This window comes from Tamandua tetradactyla, chromosome 18, assembly GCF_023851605.1.
Source record: "Tamandua tetradactyla isolate mTamTet1 chromosome 18, mTamTet1.pri, whole genome shotgun sequence".
NCBI lineage: Eukaryota > Metazoa > Chordata > Mammalia > Pilosa > Myrmecophagidae > Tamandua > Tamandua tetradactyla.
Genome location: NC_135344.1, coordinates 68,998,903 through 69,021,546, shown reverse-complemented (window position 1 = coordinate 69,021,546; position 22,644 = coordinate 68,998,903). Strand labels below are relative to the sequence as shown.

The following is a 22,644-nucleotide window of genomic DNA, read 5'->3' as shown; positions in this document are numbered from 1 at the left end:
CCCGGGTTCGTTTCCTGATGCGTGCCCATGTGAAAAAAAAGGAAAAAAACTGATGCTCCATCATTTTGCCTAATTCTATGATAAAGAATTATACATAAAAATCATAGCTATGAGTATTTTATAGAAAATTACCCCAACGTAACAGACTACCTTAGAATAAAGAGTCACAGTAGTTTTCCAATATTTATGAACTGCAGAATCATAAATATGCTGCGATGATAGGCTATTTATGGAATATAACAGAAATGCAGCGAGCTTAAAAAGAGATTATGACCACAGAAACGAAATATTTGAGCCGAAACAAATGTTATCTGTTATTGTTCTCTCAATTCATGGAATGGATTTATTCATTTAAAGGAAAAAAAGAGACCAAGATTATAGGTAGTTAATATTACCTTGGACAGGTTTTCCTGCCGTCAATCAAGGAACAGGTACCTCTCATTGATTTTCTCCATGGCACTTGTTCCTAATAAATACATTTCTGATGATGTTAAAAATTGTTTGAAAACAAAACAGAATCTCTTTTTTCTTTAGTTAGTAGAGGTTTTCCAGGTTGTTCATTCATTTTTTTCCATCAAAAGAAGGGGAAAAATGTGTTCCTGTGGAAGTCATCATTTTAGGCCTAGACTGTGAAGAAAAGGCAAAGAAAGTGTCAAAAATCTCAGTTCCAACTTAGGAATTGAAATATATATATATTGTGGATATGGTACTTTTGTTGTTGTTTGGGATATCTTTCTTGATGAAAGGAAACTTGTGATTGTTAATTAATTATGTTCATCTGAAGTCTGGTTTTTCTATATTGTACCATAAGACTTAACTAAGGAGTTAAAGAATTACCCAAAGTGAGGAGGAGATTTGTGTCCAGTGTAGTATGAATTAATTCATTCTCTCAATCAAAAAATACTCATGGCATGCCTGCTCAAATAATAGCTAACACAATTCTCTACCATGTATCCAGAATTTTTTTCAGCAATTTATACACACCAGCTAGGTTAAGCTTTGCAGTGTCCCAACTTGGAAGGATCCATTCATTATCCCCATTTTGTGGATGAGGCAATCCAAAGGAATAGGCATTTCAATGGTTTCTTTTTGTTGATATACAGAGGGGTTAAGGTAAATTACCGCAGGTCAGAGAGACAGGGCTGGAATTCAGCCAGGGAAGTTGGCTCCAGAAATGGTGTGATGAGCCAGGACTTGAGCCTTCTCTCCAGATGCCACTGAGACCTGCTGTAGATACAGGGTGGACCAAACCCTCTTGGTCTTATGGAAGATTTTGGAAGTCTAATATAAATTAGACCCAAGGAGGGTCAAGCAAGTCCTCTCAGGGAAAGTGAGCTTGAACTTGAGCCTTGAGGAATGAATAAACCTTTGCAAGTTGAAGATAAAGGAAAAAGAAAGATCTAGACAGATAAAACAGCATATGAGAAGGTCTTGAGTTGGTGAAGAGCTTATAGAAATCAAGGAACTCAAAAGAGGCCAACGTGGATGGGACAAAGTGAGGGGGGTGGGGTGGGGGAGGGGGAGGGGGAGGAGGAGCTAGTACTGCTCCATGAGTGCTGGCAACCCCGTATTGGATTACATTAAGCGTTTTAAAATTTTACTTGAGGTGAATGCAAAGTCACTGGGAAGTATGAAGCAAAAGCGTGATACCCTGGCTGGTATGTGAAGAATTTGCTGGAGGGCAGCAAGAGTGGGGGAAAAGCCAAGAGCAGCTAGGAGGCAATTGCTAACCAAACTGGGGAAGATGGAGATTTGGAAACCCCAGCAATGGAAGAGGTGGACCCAGTCAAGATAGACTCTGGAGGTAACCTATCCGACCAAATGTGACAAGCCTCCAGGGGACTCAAAGCCCATCAGGAATCTTTGCTATGTGCATGGAAACACAGTTTTAAAAGTGAAACACAGGCAGAAATGTTCTTTTCTTACAGATCTTAAATTCTGACTTATCTTTTAAAAATAGACAGTGTTCTTTTTATTGAAAAGTGATATGTGAAATATGGTAAGTAATAATTTTTTTTAATCTAATGAATAAGCAATTCTCTGAGGCAAATCTAAAAATGTCCTTCACGTAGTATTCTACTCAGAAAGAAACTCCTGGTCTAGTTGTTCATGGTTCCAAAGCCATCCTTCACGTTTCAGGGATCCCTGTGCAGAGACCCCATCAAATCCCTTCTCAAGGCATCTCAGGTCTGACCGAAATTCTGCATCAATTCTGAACCCTGGGAAAGATCGCACCACCTGTCAACAACTGGATCATGCCAAGTTAGAATGCTCATAGAAATGGCATGCCAGAAACAGACTGACAAAGCAAAAGTCCAAGTGGGTCAGATGATTCAGCTCTGCTACCGTGGATCTGTCATTTGCCTTGACCTGAACTAGTCCCAACCTATTTCATGAGCGAGTTATAAAGATGCATCAAAAGGGTAATAATTCAACCCATAGCATATCCACTTTAGATCTACAAAATGTCCATTCAACCAGAAAGCTCTCTTCTGAGTGCCTGTGTCTTTTTCCCCTCTCCTTAAACATCATATCAGCTAAAGGGAATTCAATCCTGTGCCACGACAATGAAACTGAAGGTCCATAGCCTGGAGGGAGTTCATGAATGCAATCAAAGCAAGGGCCGAACAATATAGGATCAGGTTCTTTTAGGTTTCTGGGGACCTGAACATATAGACATACGTCTTTAAGGTCTCTGAGCAGTATGAAGGTATCTGCTGAGGGGGCCAGTGAGAGCTGGAATCCAGCTAACGTTTTGCCCTGGTACAAGACAGCTGTGTCTTGTGGGGATTTGTCCTACTGGAGGGGGAGACTTTTTCCCAATGTTCGGGAAAGGTAGCCCCATGAATTAGCAGTAGCCCTGCACCTCAGTGCTGAGCACAATAAAAGGTATGACCATTGCCTATTGCCCTAATAAAAATGGTAGCAATTTATGGCAATAGGAACCAAGTAAGTTGGAGACAGTGGTTGTGTACTTAAGGTAGTTAGCTTCACCTCCCAATTTCCAGTTGGCTGAAAGATATTGAGTAATCTCTTATCATAAAAATAAAAATTAAATAAATATTACTAGTCAGGTACAGTACATGGATCTTCTTGGCAAAGGACGTGGCTATATTTTTAAAAGAGAAGAGGTAAGAAGCAGATTAACATTCGGTCTAGTTATCAGCACTGGCTTAAGGTGAAACAGATGTTGACAGCTGCCAACTTTAAATCGGTCTTACATTGCGTTTTGTAAAATTTGGCAAAGAATTCAGTTTTCAAATAATTAACTCCAGCTTATTGCCGAGTTTGCACGCTTCGCCCCAAATAGAAAAGAATCTAAATCGTTTCTGTATCCTAGAGTGCTGTTTTCCCAGGCTGGCATGCATCAAGCAAAGAACAAGGAAACATCAAGCCCTAAATCTTTACAATGGCTTTATGATACGCAGTTATGTGGAAGGTTTATTGATCAGCCACTGCTGTTTGATATTTTCCTGCAAAGGGCAGAGCTCACTCTGGAACTTTCTACTATTAGACTTGGTTAAATTTTTATTCATTATATCATCAAGACACTTAAAAAAAATCATTCTGGGATTACTTCATGCCATGACAAACCTAGTGAAGATTCAATAGTTTTGAATATTAGAGTAGAAGTTCACTTAAGGGAAAAGCTGGTTTCTACCAGTTGGCTGTAAAAACAAAACAAACAAAAAAAACATGTCTGGGCTTCATCATGTGAAGCCTAGACCTGTTTCAAGTGTCTTTAAATTTCTGCCTCTATTCCATACAGGTAGCTTGAAGGGGAGGAGTGTGGTGGCAGTGAGGGTAGGATGTTGATTTGAATGGCCCTTCATTGTTTTCAAAGCCCGTCTTAGATTGCCAGGCCTCCATGTCAAATCCCACACCATGGGTTGGAGTACACACCAAGCACCTATTGTCTCCCAGTTTTGGAGGCTAGAAGTCCAAAGTCAAGGCATCCACAAGGCCATGCTTCCTCCAGGGAATCAGTAGTACACTGGAGCCAACTGGCCGCAATCCTTGGGCTTTCTTGGCATGCATCTGTACTGTCCATCTCATGGAGATCTCGTTCTATTTGCATGTGCTCTTCCCATCTCTGTTCCCTCTAATTTTTATAAGGTCTTCAGTAATACAGATTAAGGACCAGCCTTGATTCAGTAGGGCCACATCCTAACTAAAAATAACATCTTCAAGGTCCTACTGACATCGGGTTCACACCTCGGGAATGTGGACTGCGATTAAGAACATGACTTTTCTTGGGGTACATAATCCAATCTACTACAAAGTTCTTTCATGGAATTATTTCATTTAATCTGACCTGTTCGATGAGGGACTGAATGCCATTCTCAATTTATAGAAGGAAATTGAGATTCAGAGAGGTTAAGGCCGAATTCACACAGCTGGGAAAGAAACAGCAGCGGAGAAGAACTTGGAAGGCATGTCAAGAAATCATAACTTCATTGGACTTTTATACTTAGCAGTTTGAAGCTTTCAGCAGCAGAATGGCAGCATTAGGAAGAAAAGATTTATGCTGTACTGACGAGTCTCCATGCTGTGCACCAGAAAGCATAGCATGCCAGGGGTAAGTTTTGTCAGCCATTGTGTTAGTAATGATGACTTCTTCGAGAAAACATGGAAAGGTCTTCTTTTAAAAAGAAGTTCAATGCACAAACCAGAGAGCTGTTTTTTGCAGAATCCAAAATTCATTTTGAAGGTTACACACTAATGAAATAAATTTAAGAGAAATAAGCCTCTTTCCATCCATCTCATCATCCCATTCAGGATGTGCTGAAAACCTTTTAAGTTAAAATACCTAAAATTTCTTTCAGTGCTGTATTTTTCACTCATGTCACTGAGCTTTACTGAAATTTTTAAACTATTTATCTGGATACATTGGGGGGAATTTATAATAAAGCATGAATTTTTTTGTTTTTTTTTTTGCAATTCCAAATGTAAATCATTACATTTTATGTGTTGTCTCCAAGCAGAAGACATTTAAATAATTGTAGGACTGGCCTCAAGAAACTTGCTTTCTAAACAGTTCTCAAATGTACACTGAGAGTCTTCTAAAGTGTGCAGAATAAGATACATTAAAATTTTGATGACTAACCCATGCTGAAATTTTTTCCAATGTGTATGAAGTTCCATTTCATTTTGCACAAATATTTACTCAGGACCCTTGGCTTATAAAGGCCCATGTTGGTCAAAGGGCTTCAATAAAGTAAGAAAAGACTCTGAGTTCTTTGTGAGCTGGATGACCACCTTAAAGCAAACAGATTTGAAATATTAGTTCTTTCTGCTCCAAGAGATCTCTGTTTTCACAAGACTAAAACAAGTCTAAATTCCTTTTAACAAAATATCTGATTATAAAGAATATGTGTGAAAATATTTCCAAAACTTTTGATTTTAATGCCTGGTAGTATGCCATGCAGTCATTTAGTCCAACAAATGGTCAATTGGTGGTTACCAACACCCTGTTTCCAGATTATCTATTTTGCTTTATATTCCCTATACACATATTCTTTTTCTGTCTTTCCATTTTCGATAACTTTGCCTACAGTCTGCCTTGAATGTATGTAGGACTTCTTTCTATGAAACCTTTTAAATGAACATCATTTGGCTTTAATCCTTCTAATCACACTGGCAAACACTTAGCATGTGGGTGTATCTATAGTTAGTCATAAATGTATTTATGTGTCTCTGTACTTTCATCCATACACTCAGCAAATATTTATTGAGGGCCTATTATATGCCAGACTCTGCTATAGGCACTAGGGCTTTAGTAGTAAACCAAACAGGTTAAACTCCTCCTTATTGTGGAATTTATATTTAGGGGAGGGAGAAGAGGCAGACAGCAAATAAAGACAATATATAATAAGTTAGATGATAATCCATGCTAAACAGAAAAATAAATCAGATGAGCTGGAAGAAGGGGGGTTGCAATTTTAAATATGGCACCCAGAGAAGGCTTCACTGAGGAAGAAACATTTGAGCAAAGACCTAGAGATGGCGAGGAAGGGCATTGCGGAACCATCAGGGACATGAGTGTTCCAGGGAGAAGGAATAGCATGTGCAAAAGCACCGAGGCCAGAGCATGCCTGGCATGCGTACCTGGAGTGGGGGCACAGAGGTCATGAGTCAAGGAATTGAGGTCTAGGTGGCACTAGGACAAAGAGGCAGATCTGCAGGACTTGGACATTTTATTTTGAGATGGTGGAAGCCATTGGGTAGAGAAGTGAAGCGATGGGACTTGATGTTGGAAGTATTCTTTAGATTGCTTGGCTGACAATAACCTTTAGGGAATCTGTTAGGGGACCATGATGACAATAGCCAAGACCAGAGATGACACTGACCCAATCCTGGTGGCACTAGTGGAGGTGGTGGGAAAGGGTTGAATTCAGATCTTTACGAAGGCAAAGCAAAGAGAATTTGCTACAGTTTGGGTGTGAGATGTGATAGAAAGAGTATTATCAGGAGGACTTCAAAATTTTTACCTTAACAGCTGCAAAGATAGAAAAGTCTTCTACCAAGGTGCAGTGGCTTGGGACTCTTTTAATTTATAAGCTACCAGAATATGGTAAACCAGAAATGAAATGGCATTTTAAAAGGGGAACTTATTTAAGTTGCAAGTTTATCAGTTCTAAGGCCATGAAGATACCCAAATTAAAGCAAGGCTATAAAAATGTCCAAACTAAGACATCCAGGGAAATGTACTTTGGCTCAAGAAGGCAGATGATGTTCAGGGTTTCTCTCTCAGCTGGAAAGGCACATGGCAAAACCTGTTAGCTTTCTCTCCAGGCTTCCTCAATGGCTTCCCCAGGGGTATTTACCTTCTCCATCTCCAAAAGTCTCTGGCTGTGTGGGCTCTCTTGACTCCATAGCTTTTTCCAAAATAGTTCCCTCTTAAAGTGCTCCAGTAAGCAACCCCACCCTGAATGGGTGGAGATACATCTCCATGGAAATCAGCTAATAAAAAATAACCACCCACAATTTGGTGGGTCACATCTCCATGGAAACAATAAAAAAGACCCCACTCACCGATATTGAATGAGGATTAAAGGACATGGCATCTCTGGGGTATATAAGAGCTTCAGACTGGCACAGGGGCTGAGCAGGCAGCAGCAGGAGCAGGGATAGAAGAAGCTGGAGGTGAAAGAAGCTGTGGTAGAGATGGGCTCAAGAGGCAAGAGGCTCCAGGAGGCAGCAGCTGGGACAGGTGTGAGGAGGAGGCTGATGTGTCGGATGAATGGTTATGTTGGACATAAGGATATATACTGGAGTGAACTCATGATATAGGTATAGAGATAGAGATAGGATATAAAGATAGATACAAACTTCCAAATGGTATATAGATATTGATAAATAAGTAGGTACATTTAGATGTATAGATACAAACATGCATATAGAAATAGATGCAACTCTGTGTGTTTGTACAGTTGTGTGCGTACATGTGCCATTTACTTGCTCTTTCCAGAGAGAGAGCCTGATGATTATGATGTCCCAGGAGTAATGAGAACATTAAGTGCCCAGATCTCATTGTTAAATCTACCCGCCACTAAAAGGAAACAGGGCTCTTTGGAGAGCTGGCAGAGACCAGGTCTGGAGCAGGGAAAGTACAAAATGAGCCTGGAACATCTCAATGTGCCAGAAAATAAAAAAGTGCTCAAAGAATGATGAGGTTATGTCAGGGGGACCTAGAAGTCATTTAGCCCAGGGGCCAAATCTGGGACAATTTGAGCACCAAATAAATAAGGAAAGTAAAAGAATACAGCCCTTTGAATGCAATGGGGATTCATGACTCTATACTGACATAAATAAACAAATGTGGTGGAGGTAAACATTTTCACAGAAAGCTATTATAATAGTATAGATGAGTTTAAGAAGAATGATGTAAAAGGAAAATTGTTTTTTGACAGCCATCCCTGGTGGTGGTTGATGCAATCAAGAGTCTGCAAAGTCTACAGAGACTAACAGCTGAAGGAGCAACAAGGCACAGAACATTAGTGTAGCCTCAGGGTATATTTCTACAAAACCCTATTGACCCCACAGAGGGGAGGGTGCCTTCATAGAGGAGAAGCACAGCACCCACCCATTGTGCCTGGTGACCAAGTTTGGCTCACAGTGGAGAGGCACTCCAGCATCGTGGGCCTTGTAATGTGATGCCCTGTCCAGAGCACAGCATCATTTCATTGATATTCCTGATGAGCCTGCATGGCCTGAGTAGGACATGAAGAAATATTGGATGGATCCGGGCTGAGGGACATCCTACAGAATGAAAGGCACGTATTTTGAAAGCTATCAAGGTCATGAAAGATAGGGAAAGACTGACGAACTGGAGTAGATTAAAGAATATAGTGACAATGTAACTAAATTCAATGATGTGTCATCCTGGCTTTGATCCTGGACTGAAAGGAAAAGAGACATAGTTAGGAAAACTGGTGAAATTTGATTGGGGTCTATGGATATTATCTCATCGTTGTCTTGTACTTACATAGGAAAGAATCTCATAAAAATACTGCTTACACTGGTGTATTTAGGGATGATGGGCATTATGCCTATACTTACTCTTAAATGGTTCAGAAAAATAATATTTATAATGAGTATCTATCTTTCTCTGTAACTACCTACCCACTACCTACTAAGGAGAGAGAGAGAGAGAGAGAGAGAGAGAGAGAGAGAGAGAGAGAGAGAGAGAGAGCAAATGTAAAATGATAACTGGAAACTGGAAGAAAAGTATATAGGAGCTTTTGGTACCATTGTTCCATATTTTCTTTCTGAGTGTGAAATTATTTCAAAATGAATCAATAAAAAGGAACTTTTTGGCCATTTTGCGTAATTCTATACTTTTACAGAAAAGGAAGCACTGAGTGGCAGAATTAAGATCCCCACAGGTCTTAACAAAATAGTAATATGTGAAAAAGACTCATGAGTTTCTGTTAATAGGCAACTCAATGGTTATCAAGAGGGTAAGGGATGGTTCAAAATACATAAAAGTGCAAGTTGCATTAACACAAGCACAGCAGGTTGTCAATGATGTTTTGTTGGAAAGACTAGGCCGGAGCCTTTGCTTATATTTTAAGGAGGTCAGAGACAATTTGGTGAGTAAGAGATGGCTTAAGACTGGGAAACCAACTCCTGTAGGGACAAGGCCTGTCTGGCCTGAACAACAGAAGCCACTCAGGGGATCTGTATTTATCTCTCTTGAGAAAGAGGATCTAGGCATTTGGATGACCACCATGGACAGAAATAGGGCTGTTTTAGTTTGCTAAAGTTGCTGGAATGCAATATACCAGAACTGGATTGGCTTTTAAAAAGGGGACTTATTAGATTATAAATTTACAGTTCTAAGGCCTTAAAAATGTCCAACTAAGCCAGACAGAGAAAGATACCTTGATCTGAAGAAAGGGTGAATGGCATCCAGGATTTCTCTGTCAGCTGGGAAGGCACATGGCTGGCACCTGAGATCCTCGCTCCTGGTTTGTTGCTTGCGCTTCTGATTCCAGTAGCTTCCTCTGTACGCATCTGTGGGGCCTCACTTAGCTTCTCCGGGACAAAACTCTGAGCTCTGGCTTGCTTAGCATTTCATGGGAAGGTACATGGCAACGTCTGCTGGGCTCCTCTCCTGACTTTTGGTTTCAAACGGTTCTCACAGATCCTATGCGTCCTTCTGCCATTTTCTTCTGCATCCCCAAATGTCTGCATCTGTGTCAGTTCTGAATTTTTATTTCTCCATGACTTCCCTTAAAGACTCCAGTAAACTAATTAAGGCCCATCTTGAATGGGCGGAGTCATGTCTTCATCTAATCAAAAAGTCACATGCACAATTGGGTGTGTGGCATCTCCATGGAAACAACCTAATCAAAAGGTTCTACCCTGAACCATAGATCTGCCCCTACAAGGTTGGTTTAGGATTAAAATAACATGGCTTTTCTGGGGTACTTAGATTCAAACTAGCAAGAGGACAAACCAGTGAAACATGTAGTGAGTCACTTTTCCCCTTCAAGCAAAGAGGATGTAATGGACTCGTCAGGGGTAGGATAGTAAGATTCTCCTCCCAGGGCATGTCCTACCACCAGTAGCATGAGCACTGGATAGAAAAATTCTACCAGTAACAAATATCAGAAGGATTAGGTGACCTTTAAGCCATCTTTAAACTGTGTTTACAATAATACCTACGTTTATTGATTGCTTCCTGTATGCTGGGTATTGTACCAATCACTGCAGATGCATTATCTTGGTTAATCCTCAATACAGCTTGTCAGGTAAGCACCTTTAGCTTCTCACAGGTGAACAAAATGAAACTTAAGTAATGTTTCCATGTGCAAACCACAAGCCTAGATGTTGGAGCCAGGACTCATTCTTGTGTTTGCCAACTCCAGAAGCCATTCCAGGACTCTTAGCTCCTGCACTTGACTGCCTCTAAATCCTAGCAATTCTCTTTTGACTCTTCCTTCAGAATCTTGGGCTGTACAGGGCTCCACACAGCATCTACTGATTTCCCCCAATGTCAACCGACCTGTCAATCACCCCTTCCAATATGTTCTCATCCTTTCTTCCACATAATGTTTTCTTATTTACGGGCACCCTTAAGCTCCTTCCCCAATGTTCAGAAAATGTATTTTCTTGAGGGAGAACTTCCCATCATGTCTATGCTAGGAACAGCGCTCCCAGAGAGAAACCCATCTTTCCCCTTTGTTTGTACCTCACCTGGCTGTCACACATCAAAAGTGTTTCTGATTTTCACCAGGCACTCCTCCAGTTTGAGTCAACCTGCACTCAAACCTGAACAAGCCCCACCTTCATTCTACTCATTGTTTCACCCAGTTCAGAGTCAAATAGCAATTCATTAAACAAGCACTTAACCTGAGGTATTAAAATATCTCTTGTGAATGTTTTCCCACTGCACTGCTACCCAAGTCTTCTCGAGTTTAAAGAAGGACAAGGTGTAGCTTGTCTCTGCTGAGAGCTTTGAAAATAAGCACTGGCTGCAGGGAAAAAGCTTGCTATTATCTCCCAAAGTGGTCCCAAGATTTTAGGTTGTCATAAAACAGAATCTTTGCCTTAAAATATAAAAGTTGAATGTAGAATGCAGAATTATCTTATGACCCAGCAAAACTACTTCTTGGTATATAGCCAAAAGACTTGTACAGATGCTCTGCATACCAATGTTTATAGCTGAAGTATTCACAAGAGCCAAAAGGTGGAAGCAACCCGTGTCTGTCAAGAGATGAATGGATAAACAAAATGTGGTACATACACACAATGGAATATCATTCAGCCATAAAGAGGAATGAAGTTTGGAGACAGGCTACAAAATGGATGAAACTTGAGGACAGCATGTTGAGTGAAATAAGCCAGACACAGAAAAGACAAATATTGTATGTCCTTGCTTATATGAAATACCTAGAAGGAGCAAATTTCATAGGGAAGGATAGTAGATTACAGGTTCCTGGGGTTGTGGAAAGGGAGGGGAGTTGTTGCTTAATCAGTGCAGAGTTTCTGTTTGAGGTGCTGAAAAAGTTGGGGCAATGGATATTGGCGATGGCAGCACAATATTGTGAATATAATTAATGCCACTGAATTGTACACTGGAAAGTATTAAAAATGGGCAATACTGAGTGGTGCATATGTTATTACAATGAAAAGTTCAACAACAGGAAGCCAGTGCTATAAGGGAGTATTCCAGGCTATTAGCATCAGTTTGCAGGGAGCCACTCCTTGGCTGGTGTCACTGTCCCCGGAAGGCCTTGTGATAAGCCATCTTCAGGCTTCCTTTAGTAAAGCCTGCTTCCCTCCTGCCTCAGCCTCACCTGCACAGGAGTCTACAAAACACTGCTGGACATGAGCATGTCACACATACAGTCTCAGAACATGCCATTTCCCTAATGGCCTATAAAATGTGCTATTTGCGCAGTTAAGTTTTAAATGTTACTAGACTAATAGGAACTTGGCAATGAATCCCGCTCACAAAGACGCGCCCCGGAGTCAGGTGCTACTGATTGATTGGATAGCTTTACAGATTTGTGCTTTTTAGACTTTTATCATTTTTCTCCTCCCGAGGACTAAAGCAAGTCAGTTTTCCCGAAGCACGAATTCAAGAGCCATCAAAAGGAAGCATGAATGAAGCGCCAGCCTGGGCAGGTTGCGTGAACACCTGTCCCGGTCTTTAGGACGGATGGGGAAAGGAAATGAAAGGTTAATGTTCTCTTTGTTTAGTTATAAGGCCAAAGAACGCTATAGAGCACAGGCCTAGTTCTACCCACCAAACTGCAGTTTTTCTCTTCTGGACCCTGAAGGCCACAGGTTCCAGCAAGCACGTGCCGGGCTCATGCATGGGGGGCCCGTAAGCGCCAGTGGTGGGAGCTTTGCAGGTCCTGGAACCCGAGGTCCCTTCCAGGCAGCGGCACAGGCTGGGTGAGAAAGGCCGGGGGAGTCAGGAACTTCTCTTCGCCTTTTTAGCGCTTCGGGTGAAGTTGGGGGAAGCTTAAACCAAATTAAAGCCCAGACCACTTTCGGCCTACTCCACATCCCTGGAGTCTGTGCTGCTGTGATTTCAACTCTTTGCAGACTGAGGTAATTTAATCCCAGCAAAAGGAGCCACGTTACCAGATTTCCTTAAGGGACACGTAGGGGTGTTCGTATGTTCCCTCCTTCCTCCAGTCTCCAAACCACCACACTATATTTGCATGCGTGTCTGCGTGTGTTTCCTGCTGCAGGCATAGGCCGGAGGACCCCAAGACCCCGCTGGATGGAAGCCCTCGGAAGCCTGGAAGCAGCTTTCCCTGCCAGGGCGCTGGGCGCGGAGGGCGGGCCGGGGCGGGGCCGCCGTGGGCCGCGGCAGCCAACCGGCAGAAGGGGGCGGGCCGGGGCGGGGCGGTGCGGGCTGTCACAGGCGCCCGACGCGCGCTGCAGGTGGGAACTTGGAGGTACCGCGCCGCCGCGGGAGCAGTCGGCGTCCGGCGGCCCCTTCCAGCCTCCCGGAGCCCTCTCCTGCCGCAGGACCCGAGACTGGAGCCGGGAGAAGCCTAAAGGAAGAGCCGCTGGCCCCGGGCCCCGTGGACAGCCCTGCTTCTCTCTGCCCTTGCATTACTTTGTTTCTTCGGGAGAGGTTGTGCCGGAAGGCCAGGAACCCGCTCGGGAAGGCGCAGGAGAGGACGGCGCCAGGCCACTCAGGTGAGCGCTCTCCTTCCTGGTGTCCCATCCCGCTGTGCAGGCCGGGCGCGGCTGCTTGCCCGAGACAGGAGCTGGGGCGCGGGCGCCTGCCCTTGGCTCGAGGTCGTCGGGGGACAGAGCCGGGATGGCGCGAGGCGGGCGCGGCCAGGACTCCCGGGCAGACGCCCGGAGAAGGGATCGGCCAGGAGGTGTTGTGGAGATGGTCGCAGGCAGTGCGTCTTTGGCGGCCGCTGGACAGGCTTGTTCTGGTGCGCGCGGTGGCGGAGATGCAGCGGGAACCCTGCACCGCGCCTCTCCGCGAACCCCCCGCGGGCAGGGCGAGCGCCTGGAGATTCGCCGAAGGACGTCATCCCTCCTCTGCTCCGCAGCTCCTCCTCCGTCCCGCTCGCCTCCATCCCTTGCGCCCGCCGCTAGGTCGACTCGGAGAGGCCGGTACATTTGCAGATTCGCGGGGGTCTGCTGCTCCCATAACCCGCCCGCGGGGGGCTGGACTTGGCGCGCTTCGGCGGGAGCCCAGGGCCGGGCAACCTAGTTTGCGCGCCGGAGGCGAGGCTGCTCGCTGCTTCTGTGCGCCTTCCGCGGCGCGCGCAGAGGTGTAGGGGCGCACTAGAGCCCTCGCTCTTTAGTGCTCCCCCTGTTCTCCATCCCCGGCCCGCCAGCCTAAACCCGTGGCGGACGAAGCGGTATCTCACAAGGCAGCCTTTGCTCGCCCTGGAGGATGGGGGTGGCGGGCTCCTGGTATGGTGCGAGCCTTGGAGGAGAGGCAGAGCCTCCCCCTCCATTTCTGCACCTCAGCCCCTGCCTTGAAGCGCACAGTGTCTCTGACCTCGGCATTCCGGGCCGCGGCGGGGGCGCTGCTGGGAGCGAGCGCAGGTCCGTGTGGGTGTGCGGGTGGGCGTGTTGTGCTCCCCGGGAGGCCCAGGCGTACAAGCCGCTTTCTCTACCCCTCGCCAGCTGCGCACAGCGGCTTCTCCAGCAACTCCCGCCCTGCTGGTTCTCCTCCCAGCTCCAGCACCTAAGCCCCTCCACGGAGCGGTCCCAGGATACGTGGCCGGAGGGTGCGGTAGGGGAATTGAGGCGCCACTCCCCCCCCCCCGCCCCAAGGCAAATGCGGCGATTTTTCAAAATCCAGGGGAGCGCCCCTCTCTGGGCATTTCCACTTCCCTCCCCACGGCAAGTAGTGGCCTCCGGTGGAGGCTGGCGAAGGCAGCCCGTTATCCGGAGGCGAGCGGCCAGCAGTTCGGGACGTGGAAGTTGGGGCAGCTGAACCTCCAATGTCCCATTGGCGCTGTTTGCTTGCGAAGCGGAGGGGCCTGGGGTTGGCGGCCCGCTCGGGAGAAGGGGGCGGGGGGGGGGGCGCTGTGCGCGGGAGCTGGGCGCGCCTGGGGCGGGAGCTGCGGGATCCCTGGCCTCCGGGCACAGTGTCTGGCGCTGCGGTTCTACTCTGGGAGGTACCGAGTCCCACGGGAAGTTGCAGTGTGGGTGGGCGCCGCTTGGTCCCCTCTGGAGCGCGGCCGCTGCGGATTCGGACGCGGCGGCTCTGCGGAGGTTGGATAGCTGCCCTCCCCGCAGACCGCCGCTTTCGCTTTTCCTCCTGTAGAAGTGCAGCGGCCGCTGGAGGCTGGCGGGCGGCCTCTGAGCCCGGAAAGCCCGTGGTGCCGGCGCGAAATCCTCTCCGGAGGGAGAGGCCGGTTTCCAGAGAGAGGCGAGAAGTGGAAACCCGGGGTCGGCGGTTAGCGTAGTCGCGGGAGGCGGGGTGAGCGCGGAGGATCCCCCAGGGCATGGCTAACCTGGGCCTGGGCGCTGCTCTTCCTAGGGAACCGGAGTTAGAAGCCCCATTACTCAAGGCTGATGGACAACTCAGGTTTAATTCCCCAGGAAATGCATTGACTTAAGACTGGGACGGCAGAAGGCTGAAATCCACGAAATGAATGAAAGTAGAATGACTGTAAATCCCAAATATAATTTCAGTTTAAGTCTAAATTCCACCTGATTAGAAACAGGCTAATGTGGGAGAGCAGCGTCTGGGTGTGGATGCCTTATTGCATTTCTCAAGACAGTTACTTTCAAGGCAGGCTTTGCTCCGCCTTCCCCCAGCCCGGAACTGTGCTGAGTGGCGGTGGGAGGTGGAGGTGCGGCTGGGAATGCACGGATCTCTACACACAGTTCAGAACGCTGAAGGCTTCAAGTTCAGATGGTTTGGGAATGACCTTGTGGGCCTTTTCTCCTCCTTCCCTTATCTGCCCTAGGCTGGGCCAGTTACAGTTCAGACATAAGTGACTGCCAGTTTCCAAAGAGGAGTTTTCAGTAGGCTTCTTAGAACATGTAGTAACCTTGGGAAAACATTCTCTGTTCTGAGGAGCACAACTTCAGCCGATCAGATTGAAATTTTATACCTAGGCTATGAACCTCAATCCCGATAAAAGTTTCCTTCTAGAGGATTTGAGGGCAGGGCTGCTCTGATTTCCTTCTTTTATTTCCAGGGCCTGACACATAGTGTGTGCTCCGTATGTATTTAAAGACAGATGCTGGTCATTTATAACACTGACCTGGAAAGGCATTTAGTAATTTCTAGGACCAGTCGTTATTAAAATAAGCATGTTAAACTAATAGTCATTGTGAGGACTTGCTTGCATTGTTTAGTTGTATATATTTTAAAACTTTTTGGGATTGATTAACTCACTTTAAATAAGAGGGCACTGAAGATATTAAGAAATGTGGAAATAAATGATGAGTTTCATGGTTGAAGTCCCTCTATAAAAGCCTATCATTGAATACCTCTAGAAATGGGGTTCTCACTACCTTCAGAAGTATTCTATTTCATTTAAATAAATTCGTTATTAAACACGGATGAACATGGCATCGTCTCTGTTCACATGAAACTCATATTCTAGTTGGGTGACCAAAGGGACAATTTTGCTAAAGGTGTTCTCGTATAGATGACGTGAGAAAGTTCAGGGACCTTGCTGAACTGAGCCCATGCTTTGAGCGGCAGCAGCAAGGGAGTCCTGTGGTTTGGATGCTGAAGGAGGAGCAGAAGTTCTCTAAGACCCTGTAAACAAACAAAGAAGAAGATCTCTGGAGGCCTACTTTCTTCTGTCTCCTAAGCTATTATACCTAGCCTTCTCTCTCTTCTACATACCCGCCTTCTTGTATTGAAGAACATTCTCCATGCTCCTCTATTTCTGCTCTCTTTGAGGACAACCTCAGATTCTTCATCTTCAAATACCCACTCACCTCAAAATACAGAGGGTTGGCGTGCTTCCTCTGGGCAAAAGAAGCAAAACCGAAAGCAGAGGAAGATTTTTGTAGGATTTTAAGTCAAGGAGTTTTATCTGTGAATGGTTTATTAAAAAGAGAAGGAGAGTTAGATGAGTCACAGTCCACTCTGGGCAGCTACTTCCTCATCTGTAAGTGCAATAATAATTCTCACCCACCACACTGTGAGAATTAATTTATGACTTCAGAGTTCTCTGAAATGCCTGGAAGGAAAGTGTGACACTTAACACATGGAGTATAGACTTCTCTGATTCAGAATTGGTTAGCCAAAATAGCAAGAAAGAGAGTTAGTAAGACTTTAAAATGGAGAGCTGGTCAGGAGGCTAGAAAAGTTAATGTATTGAACCATAATCTTCACAGTAAAGATGGAGAAATAGATATAACTATTAAAACAGTTAATGATTTGTCATAATGCTAGGGAGTAGATGATATAGCAATATAGATATCAAAGTAGCCACCAAGTGGTTGAGGATAAAAAAAAAATTTGTTTTAATTCTAGTGAATGGTGTAGAGGCTCTCACTTGGGGGGGTTGGGTGTTATGGTAAAATATCTTGTAAAACAGCAGGGCTCATAGACACCTAGCATGGTTCTGAAGTACTAAGGGTCACATAACCCAAAGCTAACTGAAGGAACAATATTCTGGTGGAATTGTGGCAAAAATTTAAGACATAGGAGCCAAAAACCTAGCATCCTATGTAAAGGGAGAGTGAGTCCCTAACGACATTAAGAGCTGCACTGGGAGGAGGGGATTGGCACTGAAACTAAATGGGGCTGGATAGGATTGATTTTAGTCAAGTAGAATGAAGCAGAATTAGACTTGGGAAAGTAAATCAGGGGGCAAAGGAATGAATGGCAGCACTTACATTGGGAACATTGAATAAAAGGAGGAAGAGAGAGCGGGCCACGGTGGCTCAGCAGGCAAGAACGCTTGCCTGGAATGCCAGAGGACCCGGGTTCGATTCCCGGTGCCTGCCCATGTATTAAAAAAAAAAAAAAAAAAAGGAGGAAGAGAGCAATCCCATTTGGTGTAGTGGAAAAACAAGGACACAAGTCAGACCTCTGCCACCTTCCTCCTGCAATGTCTTCGTGCAGCGCCCTCGCCAGTGAAGTGGATGAGAATTCAGTAGTGTGGCATGAAAACCCCCAGAGCACCAGCCTGGCTTTCAAGTCAACTGCCTGTCTCAGTTTGCCAGGTTGCTATGACAGACACCACACAGTGGGTCGGCTTAAACAACAGGAATGTCTTATCTCGCAGTTTTCGAGGCCAGCAGGCCAACAACAAGTTACTGGCAAGGGTCAGCTTTCTCCCGGAGTCTGCAGCGTTTCCACCAATGCCCCATCACGTGGCCACCTCTGTCTGTGTGTCTGCTCCTCTGATTTCTGCTGGCTTCTGGCTTCTACTGCCTTGTCCAATTTTCTTTGCTTATAAGGACTCAAGTTATATGTTTTAAGGCTCACTGTGAAGCAATCTGGCCTCACCTCGATAAGATCTTCAGAGATCCTATTCACAAATAAGGCTGAACCATAACTAATAATAGTATCTTCAAAGCCCTTATTTACAAATGGGTTCACTCCCATAGGATCAAGAGTTAGAAGTTCAACATGTCTTTATGGGGGGAACATGATTCAATCCCCAACACTGCTCCAGTGACAAGCTTCTGGCTTTCTAGAACCAGGGGTGTAGGTTGGCTGATGAATTGTTACCAGATCTTTAACATAATTCATTGACTTCCATTAAAACTCGAATTCTGTATTCCCAACTGCCAAGTGGCTATTTTTACCAAGCTGTTCTACAATCACCTCAAACTTACTATGTCTCGAAATGGCATTCAGCAAGTTCGTGTCTCTTCTCATGCCCCAATACCACCACATCCTGGGTCATCCAGGCCTGAAACTTGGGTTTTTTTCACGGCTCCTTCCTCTTCATGGCTGCTCCCCCAAAGACATGTGCCCCAGAAATGTCAGTGGCCTTGTGCGGTGGTCCTCATGGGCACCTCCCTTCTGTTCCTATTGCCCCCAGTCTTACCCCAGGCCCTTGTCTCCTCCTGCTTGGACTGTTGTAGTCATTTTCATCCCACCTCCCCTAAATTCTGCTTCTGATTCAGTCCTTTTACAGTGCTGCTTTGGTCGTATCACTCCCCTGCTCCAAACCTCATCTTTCCAGTTTCCTGAAGAAGGATGCTTTAGATTTGTCTTCAAAGCCCTGTTTGCGCCTCTCTATCTACCAGTTCAGTGTCATCTCCCACAGACCCAACAGGAAGCCCAGTGTTTCACTCACCACTTCCCGTGTGGGTCTTTAGGTGTTATTTTCAGGTCTTTTGCTGATTTCATTTCAGCAAGATGAAGGAGTGCTCCTTCTCACTCCATCTCCACCTTGAAATCCTACCAGATCCTCAAGGTCCAACTCAAACCGCCTTCCTCATCAAGTTTTTCTTGATCATTCTCAGATTGTCTCCCTCAGCTTTCCTTCTGCAGCTGTTTGCTTTCTCTACTCCTAAGGCACTTAGCATGAAATTATTCTTTAGTGTGTACTTGTTGATTGAGAGCTAGGGCACCAATTTATCCATCCTTGTATTCACCACTCAAATTTGCCCAGAAGGAGGGCTCAGTAAATTTATATCAAATGAATGATTGTCTAGAGACATTTGAGTTGGAATTTGGAAGAAGTAGCCAACTCATGATCAGGTTTTTATAGGCAAAGTGGAGAAATAGGCAATTATCTGGCAACTTCAGAGTACCCTCTACCCCATTTTCATCTAATTACATAGATAATTTAAGCTTTGGTAGCTGGAAGAATTTGTATAATTATTAATCTTCTTCCTTGTAGAGATGAGGTAATAGTCATGTGAGCTGGACAGAGCTTTCAAAAGCAGAATAGAGTGTGGAGAGCTGAGCTGATAGTGATTGGGCTGAAAGAAAAATGAGATAGGCTGGGCGAGAGGCCCACAAAGTACTGAATGTATCCAGAGGTGTATGAGAGAATTCTTGGTTTGAGGCTTCTGGGTTTGTCTGATCTTGAATCCATTTTAGGAAGCTTTCATTTGATTCCTAGTGTGATTCCTTGATTTACAAAATATGATTGTGTGCATTAATTAGAAGTTGTAGTTGTTTAAATTGTTTCTGATTGAGATAAAATTCTTTCTTTGGTATTTTCGGACATGAAATTTCTTACGACCCCATACTTTTTGTTATTGTTAAGAATGAAAAGACCAAAAGCCATTCCTTGTGTGCATACTAAATATTTGAGGATAGGTTGAGAAAGAAATTCAGGAGAAATCCACATTCCAGGAACAGTGAGCTTGTAAACAGTCTGAGATATACAAACCTCCAAACTTGAGAGGATAAATTCACTCTCATCAAATAGCTATGAACAGTTCATTGCTCACTAGGAATGAGCAAATGGAAAAAACAAAAACCTAGCAATAGGAAACGATCTGGTACTGAAGTTTTGACTAGTTAGGAATTAGACATCTCTTATGCTGTTAGAATTCATTGCTCAATCCTCTTCTGGAATATGAGAGGTTACTTGGAACGAACTGATCAAGAGCAGTTTTCTAAGCGATAAAGATTTTGACACATGATGTTTATAGCATTTACATAACTATTTTACAAAATGGAAAAGATGTTGGGTATCCACTATGAAAATATTTGTGTGTGATCCATTACAGATCACGAAGCACAACCCTTTCTACCATCAGATTGCTCAGCCCCTTTCAGCCCCAGTTTCCTCACTGATAAGTGGAAAGCATAGTTTTCCCTCCATCATGGAAGTAACAGTGAAAAAAATTAAATGGTTTCATGTAGGTGACTGCATGTTATAAGTAAAATGAGACCCTGGTGTTATTATTTTAACTATTGGTCTAATAATTTAAAAAATCAGTATTATGCCTTATAAATCTCTCTATCACTTGTTATTTGCTCAAGTGTCTGAGAGCAAAATCAGTTTCCTTTATCTCGTGAGATTTCAAAAGAGAACCCTTCTGTATAGAACTACAGCATGGAAGATTTTCAAGAAAATTTGTTCAAATATAAGCAAATGCTTAATCAGAGACTCATAGAGGCCTTTTACATAAAAACCTATTTCTTTTCCTTTAATGACCACAAAATTCTGAAGAGCTCAGTAATGAAACCAGAATTCCATAGAGCAATGACCATTTTGATAAGATATGGTTTAAAACCAATTGCTATCACAGATGGAAATACATTTGCCTTCCATATCAGTAGTTGTTTCTCTGAATGTTGGAGGTCCTTTTTAGATTGCATCGTGAGCAAGAGAGTATCATAAACAAAATAAGAATGTTTCAATGGACTACAAGCCCTACAGAGCTGAATAAACAAGGTGACACATGTAAATTGAGAGAGGCACGCACCAGTACTCGTTCAGCCTCACTCCAAACCTGGCTGGATAGAAATCCTACTCAGGCATTTATTAGCTGAATATCTGGGGCTATTTGTCCAAATATTATGAATCTTAGCTTCTTCCTCTGCAGAACAAGTTTAGCCAAACCTACTTTGCAGAGTTGTTGTGAGAACTAGAAATAATAGTTATCAATGCCTGGGACGTAGTAAGTAGTCAAAAGGTATTCTACTCCTTTGTGACTCATACATATTTTATTAACAGTTAATGCAATGTTAAAATTCATATTTAACAAAGCACCTTTTAGTCTCAATATTTATGTTTTAGGATTCTGGTCCCAACTATATTTATTTATTATTTGAAAACGAAAACAAAAACACAACTTTAACCTGAGTAATTTTCTCTTTGTCATGTTCATGTTTATTTTTTTAAACAGTAACTAAAGCAAAATGCAATCAGGAAGACAAACCTGATAACCCTACTGCAAATATTTTTCAGCATTGTAAAATTGAGTAGAAATTCTTATTTTGTGGATCCACCCTTTATATCTGCAACATTAAAGTTTGAAAAATAATGAGTACCGTAGACATTTAGCTTGGTCTGCAATGAAGTTACTGAAATAATGTGTGGCAAATTCAGTTATACTCCTTGATCTTGAACTGATCTGCGCCGATCATGTAATTATCAAAATAATTAGATAAAACAGCTGCACTTTTATTTTGTCAAACGGACAGAGCTGATCTGGTATTTTAAAAGGGCACTTTAATTTATAGTGAGTATAAATATAACCCATGTTTCTCAGGCCATAGCAGCTTAGTAACTCGAAACAGCCCCGTTTCTTTGACTCTGGCCCTACCTGCAAAGATGATTAATTCCAATTACAGTCAGATTTCTCCCAACTGGGTTTAGGAATCCCTGGGGATGCTCTTTTCCTGGACCCTCCCATTTTCATCTGCTCCTCTCTTGGCTTCCCTAATGACAACTAATACTGAAGATTCCCAAGGCACCAGTGGACACCACTAAACCCTTGCTGTCTGGAGCCCAACAGAGATGCACCAAGGCTGCCCTGCTTTGCTGGGCTCTGGAGGGCAGACGTGCTGGGTCTCTGCTTTGTTTGTTGTGAGATGCCATGACTCAGGAGAGCCAGCATTCATCCCTTCACTGGGCTAGCCCACCCCATCACCAGGCTGCCTGGTGGATTCCATGATTTTGGGGAAGCAGCTCTTTCACTCTGGCTACAGATACAGCATCTGGGTGCCAGGATGTGGGACATAGCAAGACATGTTCCATGCCAGACTCAAAGACCACATTTTCATTTAAAATGCCTGGCACATAGAAATGCTCTAACAAGTGCACCCAACTTGTAAGCCTGTAAAGAAATTTTGGAATATATCTAATTGAATGATTTTATGCAGAAAAGTAGGAGCTTAGAAAATTTGGAATATATCTAATTGAAGGGATATTATGCAGAAGAGTAGGAGCTTGGAAATTTTGGAATATATCTAATTGAAGGATTTTATGCAGAAGAGCAGGAGCTTAAATCTAGAAAGATTTGTCTGGCTATGGGTGGAGAGTCTTAGGTCAGAGTACTGGAATGGTAGATTAGATGTCCATGAGGAAGCATTTGTACTTAGCACTGCATCCCACACAGGCCTCGGACCAAAGTTTATATACCTTGCCTTTGTTTTCCCTTTACCTGGCTTCTTTCTGAGGAGACTCCTTACTTTATCTCTTATGCTTCGATATTGAAATAACAAAAGCTAAAAATGCAGAGATCTTATTTTTTAAAAGGTCAGATGACTCAAATATTTCTCTCGCAAAATTTATGAATCCCGGG

The 22,644-nt window shown here is 43.9% G+C and overlaps 1 protein-coding gene across 5 annotated transcripts in view; it reads left to right on the top strand.

Annotated features, from left to right (window-relative positions):
• The first annotated feature begins 12,910 nt into the window (after positions 1–12,910).
• EPB41L3 (erythrocyte membrane protein band 4.1 like 3) overlaps positions 12,911–22,644 on the top strand; it is a 261,674-nt gene continuing 251,940 nt past the window's right edge. For 4 of the 5 annotated variants that reach the window (XM_077135909.1, XM_077135908.1, XM_077135910.1 and 1 more), the window contains exon 1: positions 13,874–14,233. In XM_077135909.1, coding sequence (XP_076992024.1) covers positions 13,889–14,233 — 345 coding nt within the window. In that variant the 5' untranslated portion in view covers positions 13,874–13,888. Of the gene's footprint in view, positions 13,171–13,873; positions 14,234–22,644 lie in introns of those variants that run through there. The other variant, XM_077135916.1, reaches the window with a different exon arrangement.